Source organism: Harpia harpyja, chromosome 9 (genome assembly GCF_026419915.1).
Source record: "Harpia harpyja isolate bHarHar1 chromosome 9, bHarHar1 primary haplotype, whole genome shotgun sequence".
Taxonomy (NCBI): domain Eukaryota; kingdom Metazoa; phylum Chordata; class Aves; order Accipitriformes; family Accipitridae; genus Harpia; species Harpia harpyja.
The window spans coordinates 31,808,424-31,824,240 of record NC_068948.1 but is presented as its reverse complement, the minus strand read 5'-3'; the positions used below and the strand labels follow the sequence as shown (position 1 = coordinate 31,824,240).

Below are 15,817 nucleotides of genomic sequence, written 5' to 3'. Positions count from 1 at the left end.
TAATAGATAACAAGTAACACTTTCAGTCACACCAATCTTAATATTTTTTGATAGTTTGAAAGTATGTACTCAATGAGTCTGGCCAGCTATTTATATTATAAAAAGGAGTTGATGTTTGTATGTTAAGATTGAGATGTCTGCTTCAGAAAAGACATTAATTTCTTATTTTTAAGTGTCTGGGTTTTGTGAGGTGTTCTTTGGTTGTTAGGTGTAATCAATGAATAATGGTGTTTCTTGCTGCTTTTTGAGAGGAGGAGGAGGAACAGTATGTCTTTCATTATATGATAGACTCTGTAAACAGCATATCCAAAAGGCACCTTAATCTGAGTTTAGCTACCTTGTGAATTTAAATTAGAATGATGTTATTTGATGTTCATGCTGACTTTACATCAATACTTGAAATTTCTTTCTTTTTTTGCAGATTCTTTTTCCTTGTTGGATTTTTTCAATTCTGTTGAATGCGTAATTAAAACTATGGCAACAAGAGTAGAAATAAATTCTACTTTGGCGTCTTTGACGACAGTACCTGACTTAAATGAAATCAGAAATGAGGATAAATCACAGCGTGTGTATGTAAGTGTGCTTTCAGATGCAAGTAACAAGACAAAGGAGGCTTCAGCATCACTAACTCTTGAAGAGAAGAACAAGTTTGGGAGTACTTTGAGATCTGCAACAATGCCGTCGCTAGGATCAAGGCCAAGACTTTTCCCAAAGCCTTTTTCTAAAGAGAAATCTTCAGATAGTTTTGCGAATGTAAAACCACCTATTCCGGCTTTCAGATCAAGTACTCTTATTAGAAAGGCCACTGAAGAAACATCATCTGTTAAGGTATTAAGTGGAAATGTTCCTCCATTAGTAGATCAGAAAGTAATTGAAGATGAAAATAAGGCTGGCAGTGAAGTAGTCACAAACATGACTTTCTACACGGGTCCCAGTGCGAATACTGTCATTCTTTTTGAGACAGCAGGCACAGAGCAATCAAAGGTAAGCCTGGCCCAAGAAAAAAGGGCTGCTGATGACCACAGAGTATTTAGTACTATGCAAACCAAAGAGCTTCAGTGCAACATGAAGCTGGAGAAACCATCTCAGCCTTCTGAGACATCCAGGAATCCTGAAGGGTCTCTTCATAGGCAGATATCGCTTTCCTCCAGTCTTAGACCAGTCTCTTGGAATTCCCTCAAAACTGGTGAAAAAAAAGACGCTTGTGAAGTTCATCCAGGGGAGAAAAACAATGACGATGCAAATAATATCTACAGTAAAGGTGATTTCTCTATTGATATGCAGCAAAGGCCAAAACATAGACCAGTATCTGCTATTTTTCTGGAATCATTACGAGATCAAAAGCATCGCACTGTGGAAGCTTCTGAGGAAGAATCTCCTACAGAGAAATCCTGGGTTAGAAAACCAAGGCCTTTGTCCATGGACCTGACAGCTAAGTTTGAACATAAAGATCTTTCTTCTTGCAAGAAGACTTGTTCATCTCATGAAAGCAAGGAGAATGTATCAGTAATTTCTTTTACTGATGCTGGCTGTCACGATCAGTCTGAAATGGGGCCAAAACCTGAAGAGACTGAGTTTAATAAAGGCAGTTCTTCTAAAACAAATTTGAAGTGCAGTAGTCAGGACATTGGCATCCTAAATAATGGAAAATACATATGGGAAACAAAGCTTAAATCTAAAAGTGAACAAATTGAGACAAAACCAGAAATAACGACTAGCTTGCACAGTTCTGAAAGAAGCCATGAAACCACTAGTGAAAGCAGAACTAGTAAAGGGGGGAAAAGACTAGATCAGAAGGAGACGTATATGTTTCTAGGCTGTGAAAGCCCTGCAGCTTCCTCAGAAAAAGAGAATAATGTCGTAAGAGGTAGTGTTAAAAAACACATTAGTTTGTTTACTTCAGAAAATCCCAGTACTTCAATGGATACAGAGCTTCTCCCATCAGCTGCTGAGAAGGAAAACAGGTGTGTTAACATCCAACAGAGAATCAAAGAACTGACAACAGAAAATACTGATGTTAAGCCAGGAAATCTACGCAGGTCGCTTCAATCACGACCACTTTCTGCGGACTTAACAAAGATGTAGGTTGCAGAGAAATTCTATTTAATCCTCTTAACTTCATCACATTCAGTAAAACTTGCTCTCTCAGTACAATAACTGATCATTTTGGTTCTACTAAATGTAATTATTCTTTATACTGTTATTCTTGAGCCCCTTTCCCACCTTTTCCTACCTCAAAAAAAAAAAAAAAAGAAAACTTAATGAAATATGCCCTGACAACAGCTGCCAGAAAAAAAAAAAATGCTGTCAATATTGTTGCCTTTGCATGTTACTGTAACTGTATAACTATTATTAAAATTTCATGGATTTTGAAATCTTGAGGTGAGCATTGTAGTCTGCAGGCCTATATATTTGTGAGAAACCAAAAGAATGGTTACCATGTCTTTGAGTATCTTTGAGTATCAGGTTTTCAGCCAGACAGGAATCTTATTTTGCTGTCATATTAAAGCCTAAAGATCTATGATGTCTACCCTGCCTAAGCTGTGGCAATGAGCAGTGTTGTTAGAGTAATACAAGATCTGCTAATTTTTGCATGCAAAAAAAAAAAAAAAAAAATCTTGCCCAGTAAAAAGAGATTTAGTCCAAGGTAAAATGTGTTCTCTCAGTACAAAGTTGGGTAATTGATTATTCAAAATCATAAAAATTTGTTTGTGACATGAATGAGAGAGCACTTTGTGCACTTTGCAACGCTATCTGAGGCCATAGTGCAGGGCCTGGTACTAGTCTGGATAGTTCATGTTCTGTATGGGATGACAAAGGAATAAGGAAAGAAGGATAACGGTTTTTGGTAGTGTAAAGGAGGTGTGCTTTGCATAATGAATACAGCAGATGTTTGGCTAACAGGACCTGCTTTATGAACAGTGGAATAGTAGAATTTTTCAGCAAACCTTGGTCTTTTAAGATTGTGATCAAAAAAAAAAGGAAAGAAATTTAACCGAGGCATGAGAGTGTTAGTGTCTCTTTCACTATACCTCTATGTATCTCTAAATCTTATACTATACAACAAGCTGCATAACTAACTGTTTTTTGGGAAACAACAATCCTTTGGTCTAGATAGAATTACACCACCAAATACAGTTACTTACTATGAAATAGTGATGTTTCTCCTTTAAGAAATACAATGCATTGGATAATTTCTATCAGTCTGCTTTGGTAGGAAGTGTACCTGCTAACCAACTAACTGGACTAAAAGAAGTAACAGAAGTCTTTTGTCTTAGGTTTTCAAGTCCGACATCAAGCAGTGAAGCAAAGCCCGAGAAATCTGCTGAAACTAGAAACGACTCTATCAATGAAATGCAAGAAAATCAAAAAGTAAGAAAATGGCATCAGCTGATGTGGTCTCTAGCTGGGTTTGCATTTAGAAGGCAGAGAGCACTGTCCTGTGTGTCTTTATCAATCAATGACTTTAAGATGGGTATTGAGAGTATTAAGAATTACATAATCCTAATAGGTTTACTTGTGTAAGTCTATCTTTAGGACATGCTGATAAAGTATGGGAGTATCATATCTGTTGAGTTTTTAAAAGTTAAATATGCATGCTGTTAAATGCATGCAGTGGTATAGAGTGAAAAGTATTTTATATACTATTCTAAAGGGACTTTTAAAGCATGAAAACCCATAGTGAATCGACTATGGCTGTTGTGGTTTTGTGCAGTGATTATCCTTTATTTTCTCTAAGCATAGCATTAGTGTAGTGTATTTCTACATCTAAGTCACCACTCCTTTTAAATACAAGCTGTATGTTTCACATCAATCTCCTAAATAACATTTAACTTGGAAGTTTTGACAATAAAGTATTATACAGAAAGTTCTGATTTGCTGTAAAAGCTGTTAGGTTGTCTTTGTTTCTATGGTACAATTTGGTGTTGCAAAACATAACTTCTCTCCTGACACTTCTTAGTATTGGTGATTTAATGTAGTTTTAAGGGTATTTCTTGTGAGTTCTCATGGCTGTGCTTTTTTCCTGTCTAGGTTTAAGATAGGAATGTATGATAAGGAAACTAGCAGCTAGACACAAAGTTTCTGTAGTTTAATATCATTTTAAAGAAGGTCAATATGTTTTAAAAAGAAAATCTTTCATTAATGGAAGTGCTGTTTTCAGAATCTGACAATGAAGTAGAATTAAAAAAATTCCTTTGAATTCCTAGAAGAATGTAGGTTATATTTAAAAATCTTTATTTATAAATGTCTTTAGTGTTAATTTTCTGACATTCTTGAGCTTTTTTTTAAAGAGAATCTTAAATCAATTCCAAGTTTTAAATTTTGAAACTTGAAGGTTGAACTCTTGTAGGACCGGGGAGTATTCTGTGATTCTGTTTATTATCTGCATGCTGTGTGTTTTCAACAAATGTTACTAAAAATAACAGCTTTCAGGATGCTAGGTGTATTTCCTGCAAGTAGATAATAGTAAAGAATTGGCAATAAATATTAATTCCTGCTTTCTCTTTTTACTTCAGGTCAGCCTTAACCTTCTTAGCTGAGCAGCTCCAGCTGTGATATTTACTCAGATCCTCATGTTCCTTACAGTTACTGACCATGTAACTATTTAGTTAGTGAACAGCTATATTTGAAAGACAGTTTTGACAAAATACAGTGTTTTTGGTGTCTCCCAGGAGTTTAGACTTCTGAAGGTGGCTACATCCCTGTGGTGCTGTTCTATCCTTTGCTTTTGAACTTGAATTTCTGTGGGGCTTGCAGCATAAATGTTCATAAGTGTTTCTGTGGTAGCTGAGGTTATGAACCTTCTGCAGTTTTGTACTATTTTTGCATGTGTTGCCTTCTCTGGAGTATGATGTGGGTATAAATTCATTGCAGATTAAAATGTCTTGTGAAATCTGAGCTCAGTAACTCAAAGTCATGCATCTCATATATCAACACTTCATACATTTTTCCGTTTTTGTATTAAAAGTAAAAATCAAGCTATGAGATAATTTTGTTATAATTAAGGTTCGGGAGCTAGAGCTACACAGTTGCTTAGATTACCTTGGTCTGTGGTTTTTGTGTTCAGAGAACATGGATGTGTTTAACTTGTGCAGGCTGTGTTGCACCGAGTAGGTGCAAGTAAGTTTTAAAATAAACTTTATTACACATCTTTAAAATAAACTATCTTAACTGTTGGATTTTCTTGTTCCAGAGTAAGGAGATCAAGCTTGCATATGGCACAGATTTCACTGAAGCGCATGCTACTGGGAACCCTTGGAAACCCCGGCAGATTTTAAAAATAACAAATAAATCTGATCAGGTAGAGAGGAAAGGAAGCTTCCTTGGAGATGGTCAGCATTTTTCTCAGCAAAGTGAAAACTCTGTCTCATTCACAAGCAACTTGGAAAAAAAATTAAAACCAACCACACTTGTGGAAAAGACCTACATTAAAACTGTCCGAGCCACCATGTTTGACCATAATGTTCAGAGGCATAACGTTGCTGCTGATCATTCTGGAACTGATTCTGCACTGAAAATGAGTAATGAGCTTGAGGCAAAGCATGATGTGGTGACTTCGGGGCACAACAGACGATCATGGATGGGAGAAGTGGAGGAAACCACTAGTGTAAAGAAGGAGTATCACAAGCAGTCTGATTCATCAAAACATATAACAGATGTAGAAAAAAGTGGAAAACCAGCTTGTTCAAGTGAAGACAAGAAGATGACTCCAGGAATTCTCTTAGAAAAATCTTTGGTTGAGAAAAGTGAAAAAGCCACTCCTAAAAATGTAGAAGACTCTCTAATTTACCAAAGAATAGAGCCGAGATATGAAGTCTTTCAGACGTGTGGTGAAAGAGCTCTTAGTGAAGCCATTACAATGGCTCCTGAAAAAAAGGCCATGACACTCAGAACTAGAAAATCATCTGTGAGAGAGAATAAAAATGATGAGGATATTTTACACACTGGTCAGTCAGCTAGGGCAAATAGTAAAACTCTGTACTTGAAAGAAGATAATGTTATTTCAGAAGCTAGAGACACAAAAGTTTTTACAAGCACGTCTGTGTTGAGAGAACCTAATGATCTTTTCTCCAGTGAATGCACTTTACCTGAACAGAAGAAAGACTCTGATAAAACTGAAACTGATCCAGTATTGATAGCTGAGAAAATACCTTATTCTACAAACAAAAGTAAATGTTTGGGAATGAATGAAAAAGTAAACAAACTACATTCTGAAATTAAAAATGATAAGAGTGAAATCTCTTCCATGGATAAAACAGAGAGGTCTAATATGATGAAATGCTCTTCTGAGAAAAGGGGTTTTAGATCAGGTGGGGCAGACAGCTATGAATTCAGAACCAACTTTGATCGTGAAGTTATTTCAACAAGTGTAAATAAACACGGGGCCCAGTCTGCTTCAGTGCTTTCAAGTGGACAATTTTGTAAATCTTCCAGTAGCCACCATCCAGATACAAAAGTACTAACCATTAATAAAGAGGAATCTAGGGCCTTTGGTTTAAGGAGAAGTCTAGACTTAAATTGCAAAGAACAAGACTTTAACTTAGATAGTACAGCTCATGAAAACAGTGAAAAAATCAGAGTAATAGATCCAGAAGAAAAAGTAAGGAGAACCAGAAGTAGTGTTTCTGACTTGAAGATTTCTGAAAGGTGGAGAAGGAGGACCTTGCCTCAGGATTCTATCAAGATGGAAGAAGTCGTCTGGCTCACTCCCGAAAATATCAAAAGGCTGAGTCGGACAGATTCATTGCAATTGAAGGAAAGCTCAGTTAAAAAGAGAAGCAAAAAAAGCAAAGAAGGGCTGGAAGGGAATGAGGCAAACCAAACTGTTCTTGGCAGTCCTGATGATTATTTGAAAAATCAGCGTTCTGCCTTTGAGCCAAAGGCAACTTACTTTGCAGTGACTTACCAGATTGCTGGTAACAAAAAAGAGAAAAGCTTTGTTGGTACTCATAGTGCAAGTGAAACTAATAAAATTTCTAGCTCAAGTGAGGGAGCAGTAATTAATCTGGACCCTGTTTTTCCTGGAAGGTCCAAACCTTTATTGCAGCAACCAAATAAAAATTTCATGAGTACAACTTGTAGAGAAGACTCACGGGAAGTGCATATTAACAAGGATTGTGTCAAAGAAGAAGACAAAGATGATATCTTTTCCAAAAACATTGCATTTGGTAATTTTCATGTATCTAGGAAAGATAACCACCAGTATCGTGAAAGAGGTCTGGATCATTCTAAAGAGAAAATTATAGATGTTGATGCTTTCCTGTTAAAACAGGATCTGGAAAATACAGCTCAAGCTGATCTCAAAAGTGGCAAAAGAAAAGTCTCCTCTTACCATGAACCCAGATCCCCCCTGCGTTTTGCACAGTTACATAAAGACAGTGAACTAGTCCCCCAGAAAAGGAATGAAAATAATTATGATTTACCTGGAAGGAAGGCTGAGGATGGTTACAGATCCCAAATTCTTGATATTGATGCACTTATGGCAGAATATAAAGAAGAATCAGTGAAGGCCAGTAATGTTCAAGACAAGCTCTCTGGAGATCACAGTTCACTTAGTAGGGAGAAATCAAAGAACAAAAGAAATGTGTCAGATAGGATGACTTCTTCCTATAGCTGGAAAGCGTGGAAGGGGTCAGATCGCTGTTCTGTTAATAACAAACAAGGTGACTGTGCAGAAGAGTACCACAGGCCAGAGGAATTAATTCTAAATGAAAAGAGCAAAGAGAAACTGGAATCATGTAGCCCTGAATTTGATAAACAAAAGTCCAAAGACAGAAAGTTCAGCCCTCCTTACTGGGGAAATCCTAGCAGCTTTCCTTCAGATAAGTTTGTAAATTCACCTGTGGAGTTCACTAGGAAGAAAACTTTCATCGTTGATGAGGATGAAGAAGTGAACTTAACTTCCAGGAATCAAAGTTCAAAATTTGTAATTGATAAGGTACAGCCTATAAATGCAGTTGGTACAGACCAAAAGTGGGAAGTTAGTTTTGCTTCCAAGTTGTCCATAAAGGCAGATGATGGCCTCTTACAGAAGAAGTTGGTCACAAAAGAACAGTTCTTGGAGGTGTCTCCAGAAGGCGATTGGAGCAAAAATGTAGCAAGGAGCTGTATAACAAGGAACAAAGACAATGCAGATAAGATGACATGTGAGAATGACTCTTCCAATGTGAAAAGTAAAACTGATTGGAAGAGCTATACATCTGATTTAGGAAGTGCACCCCCAGATTTAAGACGATCCTATTCAGAAAAGAGCCACCAAGGAAAAGACAATCTACCACTTACGCAAGAAGTAAGGGGAAGAAAGGATCCATACCGATCCAGGCAAAGCTTCCTGTTGGAAAGTGTGGATAACGGGTGGAAACACAAGATGTCATGTCAGTCAGAATCATTCTTCCATGAGGATAAAAAGGTATTACCAAATGGTATCTAAGTGTTTCCTGTAACTAAAATTGAAAATGAACAGAAGCTTTTATTATGTCTCTCTACTGCTTTTCAGTGATAGCTGTGACTTTGCAGCAAGTTAGCAGATACATACTTTTCAATAGAGTTCATTTCCTTTTGGGTTGTATTTTCTCGAGGAATTTGTATTGTACTAGCTGACTAGATTTTTGTTTCAAGTGTATAAATATTGATGTTTCCATGGAGAGCTTGAAAAAGCTTTAAAATGTAGGCATGTTCTTTTATTAATACTATGAACCTAGGATGTTAAATTGTTAACTCTGCAATTTTATAATTATTTGAAAAGAAGTAGTTTGGGTTTTGTCGTGGTTTAACCCCAGCCAGCAACTAAACACCACGCAGCCGCTCACTCACTCCCCCCCACCCAGTGGGATGGGGGAGAAAACCAGGACAGGTTTATTTTATGAGTCGTCAACAGTGCTCTTTTTGGAGTTTGGGTTTTTTTTGTTGTTGTTTTTTCTGAAGGAAGCAAATTTATTTTTTTTTTCACTGGGTGAATGGCCCTCATTTGTATGTGAAACTTCACTGCTGGTAGTGACTTAGGTGAGATGCAGGTGATTTCCTTTAACACCATGACAGTTAATGCATTAATGCATAGCCAGTTGGACATTGATGACTATAATGTTTTTCCATTTTGCGTATTCAGCTTTGGACTTCCTCTGTTTTTTTTTCAAAAGGGCATTTTATATACATATGTATGTGTATGCATGTATATGTAACAACATACATAACTTTATTTTAACAGGCTTCTAGGAAAGAGTGGACCAAGCAGAGTTCAGACAAAGCAGACGGAACAGACTTCTCATTGGTTTCTACTCAGAGAAGCCGCCACAGTTTTTATAAGGACAGAAGGACAGAAAACGGGATGGTATGTTATTTTGGAGGAGGTTCTTGGGCAGGGGCTAGGGGAGAGATATGGGAGATGCAGTTTGGCTTACTCCATTCAGCACTGTTTTCGTTTTTGCAAATAGCTGTGAAAGAAAGGATGTGTGTGCCTACCAGAAGGAGCAGATGCACTTTCTGTGGAGTTTAACTGCCAGAGAATGCTTCTCCCTGGGATTCTACCACACTGGTCTATGCCAAATTTGCATACACAAAGCATTAGCCATGCAGTGTGTTCATTTTTCTTTCTAAGCAAAGAATTTTCATCCTGAACTCTTAAGATGGGTCTAGATCATTATGCTTTTTGGTTTTTTTTCTCAGCTTAGGTAATGAAAATTGGTTATATTCCAGAAAATCTTTTACGGAAAATTGTGTAGACAAATAGAACTGTATCATAGCCTGAAAAATGACTTTAATTTTCTTTCTGTAGAGAACACAAAGAGAACTATTTATGTGAAGAATCAGAGCTGACATTTTTGGTAGTCTGATTTGTCTCTAATATGCATACTTTTGGGGTAAATTCCCACTTAAAATTGTTGGGTGATGTTCTCCTAAGTTGCAGAAGGCTGTCCTGACTTTAGCCCACAGATGAATTTTATGTTGGGAAGTAGCATCCTATGTCCAGATGCTGTTCTGAAATACAAAGCAAAGATCTGGATCTTCCCAAAGGTATATAATAAATGAAATATCAAAATTTTCTGTGGAAAATAAAGGATTTGAAAACCACACCAACAACACAGAACTCTACACTTCTAAGAGACATTGCTGCTGCCACTCAAATGCTTCCTTACTGGAAGAACTTGTTTTGAACCACTGCAAGTGCTGTGGTTTTTACGTTTTGTTCTGTGGGTTGTTTTTTGGTTGTTTTTTTTTTTTTATTTAACCTTGTGCGTGGAAACAGATTTTATACACTGGAATAATATTGTAGTAACATCAGAGTGTGCTCTTTTATAACTCTATGCATACATATTTGAAGTTTTGAAAATCTGGATGTCCCACATCTTTTCAAAACTCTTCCACTTGTACAGAAAAGGGGTGACTGAAAGATGTTGCCATACCGTCCCAAGGGCAAATCTCATCTGTCCTCGTAGTCTGCTAGCACACCCATGTGGTGACTGAATGTACTGCCCTCTGCAGACATCCTGTTTTTGTAATTGCTCATACTGCTATTTACAACCCTTTAATAGAGAATAGACAAAAAAAGAAAAGGAACTGACTTCTTTTTTTCTATTCTAGTGAAGAAAAAGAAAACAGCCAAAGCTATAAGGATTTTGTAAACAAGTTTCCTAATAGGAGTTTTGGAAACAGGCTCACGTTGTTCCAATTCTAGTCTTAAAACTTCATGGAAGGTATCCAAGGGCTGATATCCCCTTGTCTTTCCCATTTGTAGCATGGACTTCAGGTTGAATGCTCATCTTAGGGGAAGTTTGGGTTATTTACAGAATTGGCAGTTATCATTCAATCCCTAGAAGTTGGTTTATGCCATCAGTTTACAATGCAAATATGTAAAGGTGTCATTGACAAGGTAGAATATGTGGGAGAAAAGTGCTTTCAGAAATAGTGCTGGGATAATTCAACTATTCAGGTAGCATACTCAGATAAATACGACTGTTATTCTCCAACTTGGTTGTTAAGTGTGAGGTTACTCAGAATAAACCTTTGACTTCGTCAAGTGTAGCCTGAGACAGGAAAGGAAGGCTGTCAACCCCACTAAAAGAGAAAACTTGCATGTCCAGCATCCACTGGAATTCAGTAGGATCCGAGTGCTTTAGTCCTTTGTATTGCTTTGAAAAGCTTAATCGTGGTGTATTTGTTGTTCTGCAGTGCCATGGTAGCAAAAAGGGCAGTCTGGCCTTCGTGCATATAAATTGTGAGTGAGCAGGTGCAGAGAAGCGATTTTTACATGCTTTCGGGAGGTGGAAAACTCACCATACTCTCACGTTTTCCAAAGCCCCACATAGATATTGCAGAAGATTATGTAAAACTGAACCATTTCTTCTGGCACCAAGGTTAATACCTTTGTTTTCATTTGGAGAAAATACAAAGACTTTTGCTGTGCAGTTGCTGTTCTCATCAGTACGTTTCAATACTTCCCTCTGGTGGAGAGACGCATTGTAGTTGAGTTCAAGGGATGCGAGAGGTCAAGAGAGATCCACAGGAGAATCACAGTTAAGTGACATATTTCCTCTGAATTTGAATGCAGTCTGTGTTTTGCTTAGTACACCTTTAAAAGAGGATTAGAAAAAAACAAAACTGCTGCTGTTTTGTTTGAATGGTTTCTAGTCTGTCTGTTTAGTTGTGAAGTTATTTGCTTTTTCTTGTGGCATAGTGACAAAAAAATATGCTACAGTACATATTGCTGGCCACTCAAGATATTGTTACCTTTCTAATGAGACTGTAGTGCTCAAAGTGATAAGTTATGAATTTTAATGTAGAATAAAAGATCCACTTTCATTCACATTCACTACTAAAGTAGTGTAATGAACTGTCCTGTATTATTTTGATATTTAACAAACCAACTTAAATTAATATGCATTTGTTGCATTATTTCCCATTGCCTATGATAATAAACAGCTACTTGAATGAAATTTTCCCAGACAGCTAATGAACTAGATTCTTAGGGATGACCAGAATTGTAAATGGATGCAAGGTGCAATAGTATAATTTTACTTCTGGAGAAGTAATTTCTTTGTGATTATATTCTAGGGAATCTACTTCCAATGATGTTATTTTTCCAAACATTATTTAGGACTTTTTTGAAATCAAGCCATTACAATATACAATTGATGATATGGGATTGTGGTTGAAATTGTGAAGGATGATACTCTTGAGATTTTACACTCATCTAGACTGCATTTTTTAGCTATTTTGAGTTTGTATTGCTTAAAAACAGAGTAAGGCTTTTTATAAAGATTCCAGTGTCATTGGTAGACTATCATTGTCTGTGTTTTTACTAGGGTGGTACTTTGTCTTTTACAAAGAAAATCTTCAGTGCTTTAAGTATTACAAGGCTGGTAAAGCATCACAGCATTCAAAGAGGTGTTGTTCCTGGTGGAAAGGAAGGGTGTTCTGTACTTACAGCAGCAGCTTCCAGACTTCACCACTTTCGAAGACTGTGGTGAATTAATGACTGTGAATGTATCATACTACCAGTGGTTTATATGCTGGAGTTTGAGGAAGGATTGGGCTACAACGTCTCTACGTACTTTAAAAAAAATAATAATGTGTTCTACAACCTGAAAAGATGGTTTCTCTCCCCATGAATAATAGAAATACCACAGTTTGGAACTGCCCCCTTATTTATTTGGGCTGTTCCGGAATAGAGGATAATGAAGTCTGGATTTTAATGTGAAGGTCTTTGAGGCTGTGGAGGTGTCATGCTTTAAAACCTTCAAACTGAGATCTTTGAAGACTGACAGATTTCTTGGAATATATTTTTCTGTGAGGTCAGTAGCACTGTACATCTTGTGTACTGGAGAACATGTTATGATCTGTAAAACTATTCCTGCTACTTTGTAGTTAGATGTTTCAGTATTCTCTTGGCTGCCTTTTGTTGAGATGTTCAGAAAGTGACTTGCGCAGCAGGAGTCAGCCAGATAGCTGTGTCTTTGGCGTTAGGATGGGAGATGGACTTCTGCTTTCTGGGGTGCATGAGTGACAGACACACAAATTCACCTCTAAGGCAAATTCTTCTAATTTCTGATTTCTGTGTGAATATTTTGGCCTTTCTTTCTGATTCTTGGAGGTTAGAATAAGTTTATGATTGTAATCTTTGTTGTTAGTATTTTTTTAACAAGTGACTGACTGTGTTATAAATATTACTGCTAATTGTAGCTTAGTGCTTAAAGGTTCTATTCCAACATAAGATTTTTTTCCTTTCCCTTTTCACTCTTTGATGTAGCCTGATTCTAGTAAACAAGGAAATAGTTTCAGATTTAAAGGCATTCACCTAACAGAGAATTAAGGAAAAGAATAGCATTTATGCGAAGAAATAACTTCCTGTTTGCTTTGCTAGAGCTAACAGTATCGAGAAGACAAAACTTTTCCCTGCCCATTTAAAAATATTTACTCCTTCATTAAGTAAAATACTCTGTCTGTTGTGGTTTAGCCCTGCCTGCATCATAGTATAGGTATAAAAATAAAGTTGTTCTTATGTTTGCTCTGGACAACTGGGATTATAGCTCACAGAATTAGCTGCAAATCTCCTGGACTCTCTAGCAGGCAGAGAGCTCATCTGCATGGCTTAGTGCCTTAGACTGTTGTAGGGGTCTTTTCCTTTAGACCTTGAATGCAACACTCACAGAGGGACTGTGAGCCTCTGTTGTAACTATCTGTAAACTAAAAATGCTCTCTGGTTTTGTAGCTTGTTGTGAGACTTCGGGTTATTATGCACCCTGTGCTCCCTTAGAAGGCACTGTAACTGCAGTGTGCTATAGTAAACCACTTGAATTTCAGAAGGTGTTTTCAAGTATTGTCTTTCATAAATTGTAATGATTCCATCACAGCTGACACAAGTCTTTAATTCTCTGATGTTCGGTCACAAACCTCAATTCCCGATTAAGTCATCGGGACTGATAGGAGTCTTATGAATTAAAAACTGTGGAATGTGTGATGCAGCTCATCCCCCAAATAGAAGTAACTGCGCTTGCTCTGTTGGGCTGAAGGGATTGCGCCTTCATTTGGAAACAGAGCAGCTTTAATGCAACTATGGTTTATAACCAAAATTGCTGCTTTGTGTAGTTAAAACGGAGCACTCTGGTACTAGAACTGGTGTAGGCATGAATTATTTTGAAGCCTATGGTTATACATTTTATTATTTTATATTAAACTTTGGGGTTTTGTCCTTTGGCGAGGAAAATCTGGTATCCATAATGCTGTCCATATAAAGATGCACTTATTTGAGACTGTGATGTGTGGGTGGAGAAGGATTTGTTTAAGAAAATCATGAGCTGTCTCTTAAAAAATATTTTTGAAATGAACTGCAGGGGAGAGAGGATAAATATTTTATAAACATGTGCAGATGAATTTATAGTTTGGCATGTCACAGTTCACCAGTGTTTCCAGTTCTGCCCATCACAGGTCTCTCTCCTGCCCATTGAAAAGTAAGCCTTCTCATCTTCTGATTGTGTAAAGCCTCTAATATTGCAGCTTCACTCCTTCCCAGATGGAAACAGATGTACTAAAAAACCCATCATGTGTGAATTGTTCTGTTAGTCTAAAAACTGAATCTGCCTGGAAGAAAATCAAAGAATTTGTCAGCTCTACAAGATCTTATACGTAACCATTAGAAAAGTGGTGGTATTTTTCTTAAAGATCCAGAAGCAAAATTGCAAGTGAAGGAATTGTGGAGTCCTGGAAGCTGTTTTGTGTCACCTCTGTGTTGTCCCTGCCCAGGAAAGGTGAGAGCCTGAGTGCTGCATCAGGGGGAAAGGCAGTCGGGGTCTTCCCTTGACTGGCTCCTGTCACTTGTCTTTCCTTTTCCCATCAAAAAAAGAACATAGGTCAAAAAAGAAGGAACAGATAGAAATGTTACAATTCCAGTTTTTGCTCTTCACAAAATACCTACCACTGTTTGGTCGTTTAGCTCTGCTTCCTATTTCTAACAGGCCAGAGGAGGATGACCCAGTGTTGGTTAATAACTCGGTTTGCCCAGGCTTTCTTCCTTTTTTGGTAGTATTCGTTTGCTGGGAACATTCCAGTGGTATATAAAAAGACACTTTGTTGTGTCTATTTCTTCTCCTTCACAAAAGATGTTTTTATATTAAAAGCAGGAGCTTTTCTTTCGTGTGTGGTTTTTTTCTTTTTCTTGTATGTTACCGAAAAATAAGGTCAGCTAGCAACCCCGACAGCTCTGGTGGCATTAATAGCGTTTCATAATCCAGCCTGCAAAACCGAATGGGTTTAGAAGCTTCTCTTTCCTTCCAGATGAAGGGCTTTTTAGTGCGAAACCCCAAGTACTATTATTAATTCTAGACTAACACGTTACGGATTACCGAGATGGGAGAAGTCTGAGCAGTTAGATGCTAAATAACAAGTGGTTAAGTCACATGGTGCTGGTAGCTCAGCTACTGCTTATAAGTAGCCACAGCATCTGTTAAAGGCACAGAGCTCAGCGTGGTGACGTGGGGCTGTGTAAACAGACATTGTACATTATTCATGTTGCTTTTAATTGCTCCCGTCTGCTTTTAACTTCTGCTAGAGGCGGGGAAGAGTGGGGAGGCTGACTCTAACGAAGATGGTTTTGTGTTAACTTTGTGCTTTGGAAAATGGAGTATTATTACTGTCCACGTTTGCTGAAGTTGCTGCAATATTTGTGGGTAAGTGTACTCTAATGTAATTGCGCTTACCAAGTTGGATGTTTTTAACTGTTTTCAGAAATCCTGAGAATGTTCATGTGTAGCGATGGTTTTACTTTGCAGTTTCTTTCTGATCTTTCTGAATAGTAACATTAAACTTGGGATTTATTTAGGGTGAG

At 37.4% G+C, this 15,817-nt stretch overlaps 1 protein-coding gene across 3 annotated transcripts in view; it reads left to right on the top strand.

The window, feature by feature from the left end:
• Window positions 1-15,817, top strand: part of KIAA1671 (KIAA1671 ortholog) — an 86,946-nt gene that overhangs the window by 22,028 nt on the left and 49,101 nt on the right. For 2 of the 3 annotated variants that reach the window (XM_052795366.1, XM_052795367.1), the window contains exons 3-6: window positions 422-2,081; window positions 3,279-3,372; window positions 5,195-8,410; window positions 9,206-9,328. In XM_052795366.1, the coding sequence (XP_052651326.1) occupies window positions 475-2,081; window positions 3,279-3,372; window positions 5,195-8,410; window positions 9,206-9,328 (5,040 nt within the window). In that variant the 5' untranslated portion in view covers window positions 422-474. Of the gene's footprint in view, window positions 1-421; window positions 2,082-3,278; window positions 3,373-5,194; window positions 8,411-9,205; window positions 9,329-15,482; window positions 15,660-15,817 lie in introns of those variants that run through there. The other variant, XM_052795369.1, reaches the window with a different exon arrangement.